The sequence below is a fragment of the Oncorhynchus kisutch genome, linkage group LG22 (assembly GCF_002021735.2).
Source record: "Oncorhynchus kisutch isolate 150728-3 linkage group LG22, Okis_V2, whole genome shotgun sequence".
Lineage (NCBI taxonomy): Eukaryota > Metazoa > Chordata > Actinopteri > Salmoniformes > Salmonidae > Oncorhynchus > Oncorhynchus kisutch.
In genome coordinates, this window is record NC_034195.2 from 2836103 (window position 1) to 2854901 (window position 18799).

At 42.1% G+C, this 18799-nt stretch overlaps 1 protein-coding gene across 1 annotated transcript in view; it reads right to left on the reverse strand.

The window, feature by feature from the left end:
* Positions 1-1890: 1890 nt before the first annotated feature.
* The window catches only part of LOC109867644 (chemokine-like protein TAFA-5), a 109968-nt gene continuing 93059 nt past the window's right edge, over positions 1891-18799 (reverse strand). The window contains exon 3 of the mRNA XM_020456897.2: positions 1891-2045. Within this exon, the coding sequence (XP_020312486.1) occupies positions 1891-2045 (155 nt within the window). The remainder of the gene's footprint in view (positions 2046-18799) is intronic.

Below are 18799 nucleotides of genomic sequence, written 5' to 3' on the forward strand. Positions count from 1 at the left end.
ATTATTCAGATTCAGTTAACGCCTTCTTTAAGCATGTACAAATGTTCTTAAAAAATATATACACTACCGTTCAAAAGTTTGGGGTCACTTAAAAATGTTATTGTTTTTGAAAGAAAAGCAAACATTTTTGTCCATTAAAAGAACATCAAAATTTATCAGAAATACAGTGTCGACATTGTTAATGTTGTAAATGACTGTTGTAGCTGGAAACGGCAGATTTTTTTATGGAATATCTATATAGGCGTACAGTGACCCATTATCAGCAACCATCACTCCTGTGTTCCAATGGCACGTTTTGTTAGCTAATCCAAGATGATCATTTTAAAAGGCTAATTGATCATTAGAAAACCCTTTTGCAATTATGTTAGCATAGCTGAAAACGGTTGTGCTGAGTAAAGAAGCAATAAAACTGTCCTTCTTTAGACTAGTTGAGTATCTGGAGCATCAGCATTTCTGGGTTCGATAACAGGCTCAAAATGGCCAGAAACAAAGAATTTCCTTCTGAAACTCATCAGTCTATTCAAATTCTGAGAAATTAAGGCTATTCCATATGAGAAATGGCCAAGAAACTGAAGATCTCGTACAACACTGTGTACTGCTCCCTTCACAGAACAGAGCAAACTGTCTCTAACCAAAATAGAAAGAGCAGTGGGAGGCGCCGGTGCACAACTGAGCAAGAGGACAAGTACATTAGAGTGTCTAGTTTTAGAAACAGACGCCTCACAAGTCCTCAACTGGCAGATTCATTCAATTGTACCAGCAAATCACCAGTCTCAACGTCAACAGTGAAGAGGCGACTCCGGGATGCTGGCCTTCTAGGCAGAGTTGCAAAGAAAAGCCATATTTCAGACTGGCCAATAAAAAGAGAAGATTAAGATGGGCAAAAGAACACAGACACTGGACTGAGGAACTTTGCCTAGAAGGCCAGAAGGAGTCGCCTCTTCACAGTTGACGTATTTGTTTCTGGCCATTTTGAACCTGTAATCGAACACATAAATGCTGATGCTCCAGGTACTCAACTAGTCTAAAGAAGGCCAGTTTTATTGCTTCTTTAATCAGGACAATAGGATTCAGCTGTGCTAACATAATTTCAAAAGGGTTTTCTAATGATCAATTAGCTTTTTAAAATTATAACTTGGATTAGCTAACACAACGTGCCATTGGAACACAGGAGTGATGGTTGCTGATAATGGGCTTCTGTATGCCTGTGTAGATATTCCATAAAAAATCAGCCAAGTCATTTACAACATTAGCAATGTCTACACTGTATTTATGATCAATGTGTTATTTTAATTGACATAAAATGTGATTTTCTTTCAAAAACAAGGACATTTCTAAGTGACCCCAAACTTTTGAACGGTAGTGTATATTAGGTCGATTAGCTGCAATGCATGTGCCGTAGATTTAAATGCATTTATGAACATCAGACAACATGCTAATGATGAGGATGCAAATTAATGCTGCATAATGAAGCTATTGAAATGGAGCTCTTTAATCAGCGGTGAAATTGATGCCCTGACAAGATAGTGACGGAAGCAACATTCAGTGAGTGACGTTAAGTGTGCATGAGTGAGAATTATTTCATCAACAAACTTAAGCATTGGTTTTCTTTGTTACCACATATAGACAAAAATAACACATACTGTAACACATTCAAATAGCTAAGTGATGCAGTCATACAAACAACTGATTATATCAGGCAATGACCACATAGACATAGGTGGCAAAGGCTCACATTAAATTACGTTCTCCAGCAAATGAAAGGCATTGTAGCTCTGAATGTTTCTACAGGGGCCTCTACGCCATTCCCAGAAACACATCAAGGCCAAACAAAGGTCCCTGGACAGGTCTTATGGCCTCTGGTCACTCTAACTGTGACAGATTGTGTGGTTACGAGGCTTGGCAGTCTTGTCTTACCGTGGTGGTCTTCACCCGGCCCCCAGGCTGTGTGCAGGTCCAGCCCGACTGGTTTACTAAGAGGTCACAGCCCTCGTCTTCCAAGCAAGGCATCATATCACACCACTGCCGGCTCCTCACAATGCGAGCTGTGGGGAGAGGACAGGAGAGGAAGAGGGATGGTTTACTCTCGTTATGGCCGTGGCTCTGTGGCTGATGTACCATTAGCTCATCTATCTATCTATCTATCTATCTATATTACAAGTCAATGGTTAATATATTAAATCAAATATTTTTTACTACTGTGACAAAATCACAAAATGGTATCAATTCACAAAATCCAAATACATCCAGTCAGATGCAGAATGGATGAACAGTTTTGCACAACATATGTGAGAGAAATTCTTTCAAAATGTATGGCAGTGTCTGGAAGTTTGCAGGCTGCTTTTGCAAACTGCCCAGCTATCATTTGGGTCCTTGGAAGTTGTGGGAACGTATGTTTTTGGTTTCCCATTGGTTCTCGGAAAACAAAGCCATACATTTTTCTGACCAGTAAAACGGAACGTTTTTTTAAACGTTCTGATAATGGAAGTCAACATTTTGCCTGCTCTGGGAATGTATATTTTTAGGTTGCAGGGAGGTTCTGAGAATGTTTCACAATGGTTCCTGGATTTTTTTCCTGGGAGGTTTTATTAACGTTTTGAGAACAAAAATTAAGGGTTATTTTAAAGTAATGAAAGGCCAAGAAAATAACATTATTTTGTCAACTTCCTTAAATTTGCTGAGGATGTACCAAAGCCAAGCAACTATTCTGCACCATTCCCAGAATGTTGTGGGACGGTTGTATGCTAAATAACCATAGGACAACCACACTCTCACCAAGTTCTAGGAAAGGTTCTCAGAACGTTATGTGCTTGCTGGGAAACTAGAAAAACACCTGTGTACAGACAAGGAAAGGGGGAGCGAGAAAGAGTAAGTGACAAAGAGAGGAGAGAGAAAGAGAATAATCTATTATATACACCGACACAGGGACTTCGGTGTCCTTAATAAAGGATGCAAGATAAAGTGTGTGATAAACATGAGAATGTAGGATTTGCAGCACATGGATGGACAAGGGACATGTTATGCATGAAATACCATGATCATTAAAGTTATGAAACAGGAACACTCTAATGATCAGTACACTGCTGTACACTATCTGAGCTCTGGTTGTAATTATGCGCAGCCCACTGGAGGGAACCAACCAATGCATGGGCATAGATCTCACGGTGGTTTGCGGCAAAGCTTCCTCGACCTTCATGGTCAAATCCGTCATGGTCAGATTCACGTGTGAACGGCAAGAATCTGTCAAGAATCTGTAGAATTATGCGATTACAAGCAGCAGTAGTTCTTCGTTTTGGGTTTTCGTAATTGATTATTTGGATGAATCAGGATTACGCAAAGGCGGCATTTAAACTGGGGCGGTGATTTCAAGCCCTGTGAGCAGTAGTTATTGTACCCCAACAACAATCAAATTGTGTTTGAAAGGTGTCAAGGTAACCACAGGTTGTTTTCCCGTTCTATCTAATACTGACTGGGACTATGGAATGGACACTGCTAAGATTCAAAATAGCTAGGTTGAAAACATTCTCACTCACTTCTTCCATGTTTAGTGCTTCACACGTGTGTTCACACGGATCAGAAACACAGGTGAAATTAGCGAAAGGGAGGGATTTGGCCGAGAGTTCCTTCTGCGAGGGAGGAGACTTTGCTTCCTTCCTTCACAAAATGGAAATCACAATTGTTAATGTCATTCCCCACAGAAGTTAAATGGGAATGACAACTTTCGTGAGAATTTAACTTCTGGGTAACCGAGAATAGACCTACTCCATATGATATATAATAATGCCGAGATAATAAAAAGACAACGATCACGGAGTGCCGAAATTAATTCAACCAAGTGTTTGTTTCATCACAAAACTGGAGAGCAGTATCTATCCGGTGAAGTCCACAAAGCAAATATTGAATGTAACAAAGAGTTTCATGACCTACAGCGTGGTCAAGCATTTGAATGTTTCTGACAGTGTAACAGTCTTCTTCCTCCTCTGACGAGGAGTTGTAGGAAGGATCAGAGGACCAATGCGCAGCGTGGTAGGTGTTCATGATACTTTTAATAGAACACAGAAAAATACAAAATAACAATGTGAAATAACAAAAACCGAAACAGTTCCGTGTGGAACACCCAGACACATAAAATAATCACCCACAAATCAAGGGTGAAAACAGGCTGCCTAAGTATGGTTCTCAATCAGGGACAACGATTGACAGCTGCCTCTGATTGAGAACCATACCAGGCCAAACACAGAAATACCAACTCATAGAAAAACAAACATAGACAACCCACCCAACTCACGCCCTGACCATACTAAAACAAAGACATAACAAAATAACTAAGGTCAGAACGTGACAGACAGTTTACTAAACAACTACTGATTTAGAACCACAGAGAGTTACAGAAAGTCAGCACAAAGACAAAGGGAGCACTGCCTCCACTATTCCAGCACCATTTCAACTTAAACATTTAAATATCATCAAATCAACTAGACAACAGTTGAAGTCAGAAGTTTACATACACTTAGGTTGGAGTCATTAAAACTCGTTTTTCAACCACTCCCCAAATGTCTTATTAACAAACTATAGTTTTGCCAAGTTGGTTAGGACATCTACTTTGTGCATGACACAAGTAATTTTTTCAAAAATATTTTACAGACAGATTATATCACCTATAATTCACTGTATCACAATTCCAGTGGGTCAGAAATTTACATACACTAAGTTGACAGCTTGGAAAATTCCAGAAAATTATGTCATGGCTTTAGAAGCTTCTGATAGGCTAATTGACATACTTTGAGTCAATTGGAAGTGTACCTGTGGATGTATATCAAGGCCTACCTTCAAACTTAGTGACTCTTTGCTTGACATCATGGGAAAATCAAAAGAAATCAGCCAAGACCGCAGAAAAAAAATTGGAGACCTCCACATGTCTGGTTCATCCTTGGGAGCAAATTCCAAATGCCTGAAGCTACCACGTTCACCTGTACAAACAATAGTACGCAAGTATAAACACCATGGGACCACGCAGCCAACACACCGCTCAGGAAGGTGATGCATTCTGTGTCCTAGAGATGAACGTACTTTGGTGTGAAAAGTGTAAATCAATCCCAGAACAACAGCAAAGGACCTTGTGAAGATGCTGGAGGAAACAGGTTCAGAAGTATCAATATCCACAGTAAAACCAAGTCCTATATCGACATAACCTGAAAGGCCTCTCCGCAAGGAAGAAGCCACTGCTCGAAAACTGCCATAAAAAAGCGACTACGGTTTGCAACTGCACATGAGAACAAAGGTCGTACTTTTTGGAGAAATGTCCTCTGGTCTGATGAAACAAAAATAGAACTGTTTGGCCATAATAGTAATCGTAATGTTTGGAGGAAAAGGGGGAGGGTTGCAAACCAAAGAACACCATCCCAACTGTGAAACATGGGGGTGGCAGCATCATGTTGTGGGGGTGCTTTGCTGCAGGAGGGACTGGTGCACCTCACAAAATAGATGGCATCATGAGGGAGGAAAATTATGTGGATATATTAAAGCAACATCTGAAGACATCAGTCAGGTGAAGTTAAAGCTTGGTTGCAGATGTGTCTTCCAAATGGACAATGACCCCAAGCATACTTACAAAGTTGTGGCAAAATGGCATAAGGACAACAAAGTCAAGGTATTGAAGTGGCCATCACAAAGCCCTAACCTCAATCCTATAGAAAAGTTGTGGGCAGAACTGAAAAATTGTGTGCGAGCAAGGAGGCCTACACACCTGACTCAGTTACACCAGCTCTGTCAGAAGGAATATTATTTTGGGGAGCTTGTGGAAGGCTAACCGAAACATTTGACCCAAGTCAATCAATTTAAAGGCAATGCTACCAAATACTAATTGAGTGTATGTAAACTTCTGACCCACTGAGAGTGTGATGAAAGAAATAAAAGCTGAAATAAATAATGATATCTACAATTATTCTGACATTTCACATTCTTAAAATAAAGTGGTGATCCTAACAGACCTAAGACAGATAATTTTTTCTTGGATTAAATGTCAAATTGTGAAAAACTGTGAAACTGTTTAAATGTATTTGTCTAAGGGGTATGTAAACTTCTGACTACAACTGTATATATGATTTGTCTAATAGAGTGGAAACAATCTTAAAGATACCTAAAATAATTAAGTCCAATCAACGTTGCTAAACATCATGTGGCTGTCCATGGTACTGATTTCTACATGTACAGTGGGGCAAAAAAGTATTTAGTCAGCCACCAATTGTGCAAGTTCTCCCACTTAAAAAGATGAGAGAGGCCTGTAATTTTAATCATAGGTACACCTCAACTATGACTGACAAAATGAGAAAAAAAATCCAGAAAATTACATTGTAGGATTTTTAATGAATTTATTTGCAAATTATGGTGGAAAATAAGAATTTGGTCAATAACAAAAGTATATCTCAATAGTTTGTTATATACCCTTTGTTGGCAATGACAGAGGTCATACGTTCTCTGTAAGTCTTCACAAGGTTTTCACACACTGTTGCTGGTATTTTGGCCCATTCCTCCATGCAAATCTTCTCTAGAGCAGTGATGTTTTGGGGCTGTTGCTGGGCAACACGGACTTTCAACCCCCTCCATAGATATTCTATGGGGTTGAGATCTGGAGACTGGCTAGGCCACTCCAGGGCCTTGAAATGCTTCTTACGAAGCCACTCCTTCGTTGCCCGGGTGGTGTGTTTGGGATCATTGTCATGCTGAAAGACCCAGCCACGTCAATGCCCTTGCTGATGGAAGGAGGTTTTCACTCAAAATCTCACGATACATGGCCCCATTCATTCTTTCCTTTACACGGATCAGTCATCCTGGTCCCTTTTGCAGAAAAACAGCCCCAAAGCATGATGTTTCCACCCACGTGCTTCACAATAGGTATGGTGTTCTTTGGATGCAACTCAGCATTCTTTGTCATCCAAACACGACGAGTTGAGTTTTTACCAAAAAGTTGTAATTTGGTTTCATCTGACCATATGACATTCTCCCAATTTTCTTCTGGATCATCCAAATGCTCTCTAGCAAACTTCAGATGGGCCTGGACATGTACTGGCTTAAGCAGGGGGACACGTCTGGCACTGCAGGATTTGAGTCCCTGGCGGCATAGTGTGTTACTGATAGTAGGCTTTGTTACTTTGGTCCCAGCTCTCTGCAGGTCATTCACTAGGTCCCCCCGTGTGGTTCAGGGATTTTTGCTCACCGTTCTTGTGATCATTTTGACCCCACGGGGTGAGATCTTGCATGGAGCCCCAGATCGAGGGAGATTATCAGTGGTCTTGTATGTCTTCCATTTCATAATAATTGCTCCCACAGTTGATTTCTTCAAACCAAGCTGCCTACCTTACCTATTGCAGATTCAGTCTTCCCAGCCTGGTGCAGGTCTACAATTTTGTTTCTGGTGTCCTTTGACAGCTCTTTGGTCTTGGCTATAGTGGAGTTTGGAGTGTGACTGTTTGAGGTTGTGGACAGGTGTCTTTTATACTGATAACAAGTTCAAACAGGTGCCATTAATACAGGTAACGAGTGGAGGACAGAGGAGCCTCTTAAAGAAGAAGTTACAGGTCTGTGTGAGCAGGAAATCCTGCTTGTTTGTAGGTGACCAAATACTTATTTTCCACCATAATTTGCAAATAAATTCATAAAAAATCCTACAATATGATTTTCTTTTTTTTTTGTCTGTCATAGTTGAAGTGTACCTATGATGAAAATTACAGGCCTCTCATCTTTTTAAGTGGGAGAACTTGCACAATTGGTGGCTGACTAAATACTTTTTTGCCCCACTGTATGTGTGTGCGCACACAAGTAGAAAAAAACATGTTACTGAGGCACCATACTTGAAGACTAGATGAACGCCAATGCCATCCTCCTCTCCTTCAATTTGGCATAACGGTCCATGGCTGTCGTACTTTAGTAAATGCTTTTTGCTTTTGATGTCCTAGACTAGCTACCTGGCTAAAATGCTTTCTAGCCTAACTTCCTCGCATGGTCGCCAGGGCCACCCACAGTTGAGCTCAGCTCAACGCTGATTGGCAAATTATTTTATAGATTTTTTTAAATCAAAATAGGCCAAATGCTTATTGACATTGCTACGGCGGCAAAGTCTTACTGTTTTTGTCCAGACAGCATCCCATAGACATAGATAGAGGACTCATCTTTGTATCTGTGCCATTATAGTCTTTGTGACAGCATGGGCATTGCCATTGAGCCATTTTGAAATAGTACATTTTCTTCATCACGATTGGCTGATCCCTTCTGATGACCAAGTTGGACATGACTCCAACAGGGTCACCAGGAGGGATCAGCCGATGAAGTTGGAAGTCCCACCCAGTTGACTACATACAAATGGGGGAAACCCTCAATGGCGCTGCCCACGCTAATACAGCCTTTTGGCATCTAGTGGCCTATATCATTCTCTATGACAGCATCAGATACATGGGCTAGACATACTGAGACAGAGGGGCACTGTTTCCCTTGCTTTGATTATTTTTCAGGTCAGATAGGTACAGACAATTTTGTTTTATCATAAAAAATGTGTCAAAGTTTTAGGGAAGCCTGGCATCCATGAATACATACACAACACTGGTATGCATGTGCGCGCACGTGTGCTCGACACCTGCTCGACACTGGAGACTGCAACCTTCCACCACAATACCACATGTTGGGAGAGGGTGTGAACAAGCGTTATTATCAATCCCCTAAAGCCAATTCCTGTTCACTTGCACGGTCAGAAGTGAAAACAACACACAGAAAGGGCATCCGTAATGACAAAGGGAAAGAAAAATGGCAGAATAAAACCCGCCAATGAATAATTAGATCTGTATTATGAAACAGATCATTTTAGCTCTACAAAGAGCTTTCTTCTCTTGATGTAGACCTGTTTTTATACTTGATCATACACAAATGGCTATTCATAAGAAAGTAGGGCATTTGCACACTTGAATTTGCATATCATGACACCCCAATTGGCCCTCAGAGAGAGAGAGAGGGATAGAGAGAGGGATAGAGAGAGGGATAGAGAGGGATAGGGGGAGAGAGAGAGTTACATATTTAGGTCAAGGGGAAATTAATAATTTAGCAGAATATATGATAACAAACAAAAAATAAAACTATGCAAATGTCAGCACATACAGCAAAGAAGAGGAACAAATCACTGTTGCACGAACTTAAAGCCAAGGGCAATGTTATTGTTTTCACACAGAGAGCAATGTCAAGGAAGCAATCTCAATTACCTCCACAAGCATTGCAAAAAAATCCATTGTACAAACTCAATCAAGTTACAGTAGATTTAAGCTGTAATGGAGAGATAAAAATAAACATGTTTTCCTCCAACAGAGGATCACAACAGAAACATCAGGGTAGAGGTCTGCGCAGGACTGATTTCTTCACCCCGCTCCCACTGGCTTTCTGTCCACTCCCAACTGTTCCAGCAAGAACTGGTCCCCAACCCAACCGCAGTCATGAATGTTAATTTAGGCCCATGTAACAGCTCGCTTGCCAGCCACGGTCCCAGCAATTTTGGGTCCTATAGGCAATATCAAAATGAGCAAAAATAACCTATGAAATAGGTTAAATTACCTGAGATTCTCACGTGGACCATTATATTAGGCTAGTGGGATTTCTGTGCTATATCAGCCAATAGGCTAGACATAGTTTGAAGAGAGCAGAGGAGGAGAGAGTGCGGACACTTGCACTTTCTCTTGAGCTCTGTCTGACCGCCCACTTCTGCCCGCAGCATGAAAAATGATATCTGTCAGCCCTCTACATCAGGGCTATTGTTGGTGCAACAACCTATACCAAATGTGTTTTGATGTTGTAATGGGAACAGCTGATGCCAATGTTCTAAAAGGGGACATATGCAACCACAAAGGAACTAGACAAGGTAAAAGGGTGAAGGAAAAAAAGATCAAAAGATTTAACTTTGAGTGAAAAATATCTAATTAATGACATGCAATATAAATTCACATCACCTCAATCTCAATGAAATTAAAGTTTGCCAGGTGTGCAGTAGGTATCCTTCTGAAAATGAACAATTCACATGGGGAGGAATTTGAAAGCCAGAGATATAGATAACACAGAGAGGCAAAACCATTTATACTATTCAAAATGCACTCGGATAACCTGCACAAAATTACAATCCGGTAGGGTGACCAGAGGATGACAAAGAAAAGTAAATTGTATACGGACTGCTTAATAAGGTAATACATTATCCAGTGGCCTATTGAGACTGGCAATTTGATAGTGACTGTAATAGTCTCAATTATCAATAACATTTTGAGTTGAACAACACAAAGGGTACTTAATTAAATTCTAACATTTTCCCATACCTTTATCTGATGGGGAAGGGGTTGTGGAAGTGATACACATATCACTAATACCAAAGCACCAAGGAAAAAACCTGGATATAATCTACCTTCATGAATGTGTGTGAGTGCAGATAGAGAGTTGGTGGGGGCGGATGGGGGCACTGTTCAACTTGCAGAGATAAGACAGAAATAACATTATTACATTCACCAGTGGGGCAGTATGTCTGTGAAATAGCATGTCAATGAGCTATCAACTGCTGGCCACCCTGGGTGATAAATAACATTATTACATTCACCAGTGGGGCAGTATGTCTGTGAAATAGCATGTCAATGAGCTATCAACTGCTGGCCACCCTGGGTGATAAATAACATTATTACATTCACCAGTGGGGCAGTATGTCTGTGAAATAGCATGTCAATGAGCTATCAACTGCTGGCCACCCTGGGTGATAAATAACATTATTACATTCACCAGTGGGGCAGTATGTCTGTGAAATAGCATGTCAATGAGCTATCAACTGCTGGCCACCCTGGGTGATAAATAACATTATTACATTCACCAGTGGGGCAGTATGTCTGTGAAATAGCATGTCAATGAGCTATCAACTGCTGGCCACCCTGGGTGATAAATAACATCATTACATTCACCAGTGGGGCAGTATGTCTGTGAAATAGCATGTCAATGAGCTATCAACTGCTGGCCACCCTGGGTGATAAATACTGCTTAAAATGAGATTTTGCCGTCTTTTATATACACCGACAGATTGACAAGGTGAATCCAGGTGAAAGCTATGCTCCCTTATTGATCACCAGTTGAATCCACTTAAATCAGTGTAGATGAAGGGGATTTTCAAGCCTTGAGACAATTGAGACATGGATTGTTTATGTGCCATTCAGAGGGTTAAATATTTAAGTACCTTTGAACGGGGTATGGTAGTAGGTGCCAGGCGCACCGGTTTGATTGTGTCAAGAAGTGCAAAGCTGCTGGGTTTTCCATGTGTATCAAGAATGGTCCTCCACCCAAAGGACATCCAGCCAACTTGACACAACTGTGGGAAGTGTTGGAGTCAACATGGGCCAGAATCCCTGTGTAACGCTTTCGTCACCTTGTAGAGTCCATGCCCCAATGAATTGAGGCTGTTCTTAGGGGAGAAGGGGGGGCAATTCAATGTTAGGAAGGTGTTCCTAATGTTTTGTGCACTCTGTGTATTTCCACACTTTGAGGTGTGGAAGAGCTGTTTGATAAGAACCGGCTGAAATTTCTGCCTCTTTTGGTGGGATAGTGTTTTGGCCTGCCTGGTGACATCACCAGGTGGTAAATTAGTAAATAGACCATTACGAAAGAGAGTTACAAACCTCTCTGCCAATAACAGCTCGTTTTCAGTTTTCCGCTCCCCACTCAGACCACTCCCAGACAGTTCTTTCTTGAGAAATCGCTCTGTGCTAAGCTTTTTTCTTTTCTTTTCTTTTTTACTGAATACAATCACAGTAAGGTACTTTATTGTTCCACATAAATTATTTTAAATTGAGATAAAAAACGGCAGAAGCTAGGGGTCCAGAAAGAAAGAGTCTGGGACTGCTAATATGCCCGAAGGACAAGACAGGGAATACTGAGAGAAATGCCTCTGCTCTTCATATAACACTCTATATTTATTGATTATCAGTCATCACCTTAAATGCCTCTCCAGGGTAGCTCTCCGGGAAAAAGGTTTGAGAGCATCGCTCTAGTCTCTAAAAAATAAGGTTCTAGTTAGTACCAAAAAAGTGTTCTTCATTTTTCACTGTATTCGTTCTTTCAATAACCCTTTGCATGGTTCTTCATTACATCAGCTACGCACAGAGGGTTCTTCAAAGGTTCTTTGGGAAGGATGATGGTACAATGTGGAATCGTTAGGCAAGGGTAATTTCAGTGTAGGAAAGGATGAAACAGTAAGTACAGATAGTAGTATAAATCCCCTGGCACAGTCCCCGCAGCCGGACAACTTTCTCGCGGTTTCTGGAAGGAAATGCTGTAGGAATGCTCAACCGGTGTTGCTCATTCAGCCGACAGAAACTTTCAACCGGTTTTCCCCATTAAGCAGCGAGTCGGAGTCAGAGGCCGAGTCTTCTCTGGTCTCTACTCCTCCCGTTACGGGGTCTGAGACGTCGAAGCTTCCCACCATTAGCTCTGACGAATTGAAAACTCTAGTCAGTCATTGGCGACTCCATTACCCACAGTATTCATACACTGTTTACCAGGGGGCAGGGCTACCGATGTTAAGGCTAATCTGAAGATGGTGCTGGCTAAAGCTAAAACTGGCTAGTGTAGAGAGTATAGAGATATTGTTATCCACGTCGGCACCAACGATGTTAGGATGAAACAGTCAGAGATCACCAAGCGCAACATAGCTTCTGCGTGTAAATCAGCTAGAAAGATGTGTCGGTATCGAGTAATTGTCTCTGGCCCACTCCCAGTTAGGGGGAGTGATGAGCTCTACAGCAGAGTTTCACAACTCAATCGCTGGTTGAAAACTGTTTCTGCCCCTCCCAAAAGATAGAATTTGTAGATAATTGGCCCTCTTTCTGGGACTCACCCACAAACAGGACCAAGGACCACTCCATCCTAGCTGGAGGGGTGCTCTCATCTTATCTACCAACATAGACAGGGCTCTAACTCCTCTAGCTCCACAATTAAATAGGGTGCAGGCCAGGCAGCAGGCTGTTAGCCAGCCTGCCAGCATAGTGGAGTCTGCCACTAGCACAGTCAGTGTAGTCAGCTCAGCTATCACCATTGAGACCGTGTCTGTGCCTCGACCTAGGTTGGGCAAAACTAAACATGGCGGTGTTCGCCTTAGCAATCTCATTAGGATAAAGACCACCACCATTCCTGTCATTATTGAAAGAGATCATGATACCTCACATCTCAAAATAGGGCTACTTAATGTTAGATCCCTTACTTCAAAGGTAATTATAGTCAATGAACTAATCACTGATCATAATCTTGATGTGACTGGCCTGACTGAAACATGGCTTAAGCCTGATGAATTTACTGTGTTAAATGAGGCCTCACCTCCTGGCTACACTAGTGACCATATCCCCCGTGCATCCCGCAAAGGCGGAGGTGTTGCTAACATTTACGATAGCAAATTTCAATTTACCAAAACAAAAACTATGTTTTCGTCTTTTGAGCTTCTAGTCATGAAATCTATGCAGCCTACTCAATCACTTTTTATAGCTACTGTTTACAGGCCTCCTGGGTCATATACAGCGTTCCTCATTGAGTTCCCTGTATTCCTATCGGACCTTGTAGTCATAGCAGATAATATTCTAATCTTTGGTGACTTTAATATTTACATGGAAAAGTCCACAGACCCACTCCAAAAGGCTTTGGGAGCCATCATCAACTCAGTGGGATTTGTCCAACATGTCTCTGGACCCACTCACTGTCATAGTCATACTCTGGACCTAGTTTTGTCCCATGGAATAAATGTTGTGGATCTTAATGTTTTTCCTCATAATCCTGGACTATCGGACCACCATTTTTATTACATTTGCAATTGCAACAAATAATCTGCTCAGACCCCAACCAGGGAACACCAAAGTCGTGCTATAAATTCACAGACAACACAAAGATTCCTTGATGTCCTTCCAGACTCCCTCTGTCTACCCAAGGACGCCAGAAGACAAAAATCAGTTAACCACCTAACTGAGGAACTCAATTTAACCTTGCGCAATACCCTAGATGCAGTTGCACTCCTAAAAACTAAAAACATTTCTCATAAGAAACTAACTCCCTGGTACACAGAAAATACCCGAGCTCTGAAGCAAGCTTCCAGAAAATTGGAACGGAAATGGCGCCACACCAAACTGGAAGTCTTCCGACTAGCTTGGAAAGACAGTACCGTGCAGTACCGAAGAGCCCTTACTGCTGCTCGATCATCCTATTTTTCTAACTTAATTGAGGAAAATAAGAACAATCCAAAATTCCTTTTTGATACTGTCGCAAAGCTAACTAAAAAGCAGCATTCCCCAAGAGAGGATGTCTTTCACTTTAGCAGAGATAAATTCATGAACTTTTTTGAGGAAAAGATTATGATTATTAGAAAGGAAATTACGGACTCCTCTTTAAATCTGCATATTCCTTCGAAGCTCAGTTGTCCTGAGTCTGCACAACTCTGCCAGGACCTAGGATCAAGAGAGACGCTCAAGTGTTTTAGTACTATATCTCTTGACACAATGATGAAAATAATCATGGCCTCATCTGATGTACGAAGGGCTATATAAATACATTTGATTTGATTTGATTTGGAAACAATGGTTTCCGTTCAATGGTTCTTTGCAGTTCACTAAACGGTTCTTTGCTCTTTTAGTCATAATTCAAATGTAGGGGTGACTGCTCATGAAAATATTTTGGGCATGGTTTACTGAGCTTGTTTTGTGCAATTTTGAATGAGATTGTCATTCCACTTGATCTAATCTGTTGTGTTATGCTAGTACATGTTATTCAGTATACGACTATTGCCAGTGTTAGTGATGGGAAGTTCAGCTCTTTTTGACTGGTTCAGTCCAAAGAACGAATCTTTTGACTCATTTCATTTATTTGAGTAAGTAATGCCCAGAGCATGCACTTGATTTTTCAAGCCTCTCGTTCACACGTGGTTCACCATAAGAAGTTTATTAGAGCTGTCATTTGTGACTGAGACTTTAAAAGTGTGCTTTAACAAAATAACATAACCAGAATAAAAAAACATGTTTGATTCACAAAGTTCCTTTGAGATTTAGAAAGGTTCTTTATAGAACCAATCTCCATAAAGGTTCTAAAAAGAACCCCCAAAAAAGTGTTCTATATACTGCAAGCCCAAAAAGGGATGTAACTAGGGCTGTTCCGGTGTCTGTATTATCTCCACATCGGGGGTCATGAGTCATGAAGGCAGTCAAAATCCACATGACTGTTTAGTCACAGTAATTAGGCTTCTCTAAGCTATGATGCTGCTGATGGTCATTAGTAGCCTACCAAACATGCTAAATGCCTAGTACTCAGCACTCTATTGTCCCTCTAATCACTCGGACATTAATGCAAATGTCTTCAAAATTGTAATCAATCACTTCATGATTGCCCATGAGCTCATGTTATGCAACATTTATTTCTCAACTTTCCTAATATTAAGCACATTGTTTAACTTTACAACAGGGCTATAGCCTACCTGGCTGGCATGAAAATGAACCACGGGAAGAGCGTCCTCCGTTCGCTATTTAACTATACACTACCGGTCAAAAGTTGTAGAACACCTATTCATTCAAGGATTTTAAAAAATTCTTACTATTTCCTACATTGTAGAATATTAGTGAAGACATCAAAACTATGAAATAACACATGGAATTATCTAGTAACCAAAAAAGTGTTACACAAATCAAAATATATTTTATATTTGAGATTCTTCAAATAGCCACCCTTTGCACACTCTTGGCATTCTCTCAATCAGCTTCACCTGGAATGATTTTCCAACAGTCTAGAAGGAGTTCCCACATATGCTGCGCACTTGTTGGCTGCTTTTCCTTCACTCTGCGGTCCGACTCATCCCAAACCATCTCAATTGGGTTGAGTTCGAGGGATTGTGAAGGCCAGGTCATGTGATGCAGCACCCTTGATTGAAAAGGTGTTAAAAAATGTTTGACCTATAGATGACATGTATTTTTTCCCACTGCCCCTGTTTTGAGACAGATGCATGATAATGGTCCTTTCTAAATCAAAACGAACCGGTAACTTCTTCTTTAAGAGGCTCCTCTGTCCTCCACTCGTCCCCTGTATTAATGGCACCTGTTTGAACTTGTTATCAGTATAAAAGACACCTTTCCACAACCACAAACAGTCACACTCCAAACTCCACTATGGCCAAGACCAAAGAGCTGGACACAAAGGACACAAAGGACACAAGAAACAAAATTGTAGACCTGCACCAGGCTGGGAAGACTGAATCGGCCTTGACCATGCCTTCAATGCATTGTTGGAACAATTCTGTAAACTATCTACTAGGCAGAACACAACGGGTTTCATTCCCAATCTAGCGGCCAGTTGGAGCAAGCCAATCTGGACCTGGAGAAGACTCTTCGTTGCCTCGTCTCTGCCAACCCTACCACCTGGAGCCAGCAACTTGTGTGGGTGGATTTACTCATGAGACTTTCTAGGGGTTCCAATAATTGTGGCACATATGTTTTGGAGAAACATATTTATTTAATTTATTTCACATTTATTTTTTTCAATCATTTTACTTCAATTGAAGGTGCAATTTTTGTGAATATTTTGAATGAAAAACCAAGAGCACATTTCTTTCACAGCCCGTTTTGCTCATATTTACCAAGGGTGCCAATATTAGTGGAGGGCACTGTAGAACATTTCGATTTTTTAGAACCCTCTCACATGGAACCCTAGGTGGGATATTTGTTTTGTCCTTACAATCCCATTTAGAACTCTCTCATACAGAATTTTCTGCACGGCAAATTGGCTAGTGTTAAATTGTCAGTTGAACATTTCTAGTGTTGATTCAGCAGTTAAATTCACCCTGTAAGAGTGAAATTAACACTCAGTGGTGTAAAAGAACCCCAAGTGTTGCTGTTAATAACCAGAGTTCTTGTTTAACTCTTTGGAGAGTAAAAAGGTCCCATCAAAATCATCCAGATGCTTATTATATTTCTCAGCTCTACTGCAGGTTAACTTTTTAGGATGTTTTTGTTATATCTATGTGTTTGCATGTACATTGATTGATTGATTAATCCTATGGACAGTGATGCCAAAACATTAGTGGTTACCCAATAAATTACTTGGAGATTGTATGTAGAGAGTGCGTGTCACACTCTGATCTGTTTCACCTGTCTTTGTGCTGGTCTCCACCCACCTCCAGGTGTCGCCCATCTTCCCCATTATCCCCTGTGTATTTATACAGTACCTGTGTTCTCAACTCGCTCATCGCCTTGACCATTCGGATTTATGGGTGACTACGGGAAGGAGAGAACGAACGAAGGAATGACGGAAGGAAGGAAGGAAGGAAGGAAGGAAGGAAGGAGAGGAGACTCGAATTCACTCGCCCGTTTAAGGATTCCACCTCGTCTCCAAGGTATCCTGGAAGTCCCTGATGGCTCCACTGCCACGAGAACCCGAGGCTACCCGAGGTTCCCCGGGAGCCTCTGAAGACTACCGATTCACCTCTTCCCGAGCCCATGCAACTAGGCAGAGCTAGGCTGTCTCCAGCTGAATGGCTATAAAGGCTTCACACTAAGAGCTGCCTGTATTGCGGGACTATTGGTAATTTCTTCTCCACATGTCCACTAAAAGACCAGGATCACCGGTAGGAGCAAGTACTCGGGTGGGCCACACGGAGAACTTTTCCTCTCCCCTTACTCGCATCCCTTTTCATGCCATGTTGCTGTAGGGGAACCAGTCAAAATCTCTCAGGGTACTCATCGACTCTGGTTGCCGATGAGAGCTTTATGGACGCTAGCCTGGCTTCCGAGCTGGATATCTCCACTCAGCCCCTCTCCATTCCCATGGATGTTAGAGCACTGGATGGGCGCTCTATAGACTGGGTCACCCACAATTGGGTCACCCACAATACCACCCCCATCAACCTACGTGTGTCAGGTAATCACAGCGAGACGATCCAGTTCCTGCTCATTAAGTCTCCTCAGGTTCCTGTGGTATTGGGATTCTCCTGGCTCCAGCGACACAATCCCCTCATTGACTGGTCTGCCGGTGCCATCATGGGCTGGAGCCCGTTCTGCTACGCCCATTGCTTGAAGTTAGTGCAGCCTCCCCAGGGACGTCTTCCTGGGGGCTCGGAAGTTGCCCCAGACCCCTCCACCATTCCCTCCGGGAGGTGTTCAGTAAGGCTAGGGCCATTTCGCTGGATTCTTCTTTGTGGAGAAGAAGGACAAAACCCTGTGCCCATGCATCGACTACCGAGGTCTCAACGACATCACGGTGAAGAACCGCTACCCGCTACCTCTCATCTCCTCTGCCTTCGAGCCGCTCCAGGGGGCCACTGTGTTCTCCAAGCTGGACCTACGGAACGCCTACAACCTGGTGTGGATACGGGAAGGGGACGAGTGGAAGACCTCCTTCAACACGGCCAGTGGTCACTACGTGTACCGGGTCATGCCCTTTGGCCTTACCAACGCCCATGCTGTGTTCCAGGCTCTGGTAATGATTTTCTCCGTGACATGTAGAAACGGTTCATCTTCGTCTACCTCTGTGATATCCTCGTCTTCTCTTGCTCCACCCAAGAACATGTGCTCTATGTCCGACGGGACCTCCAATGCCTCCTGGAGGACCAGCTTTTTGTAAATGCAGAGAAGTGCGAATTCCATCGCTCCACCATCCCCTTACTGGGTTACATCATCTTTGCAGGGAGCGTACAGATGGATCCCGGGAAGATGAGAGTGGTGGTGGATTGGCCCCAGCCTACGTCCAAAGTACAGCTGCAACCTTTCCTGGGATTCGCTAACTT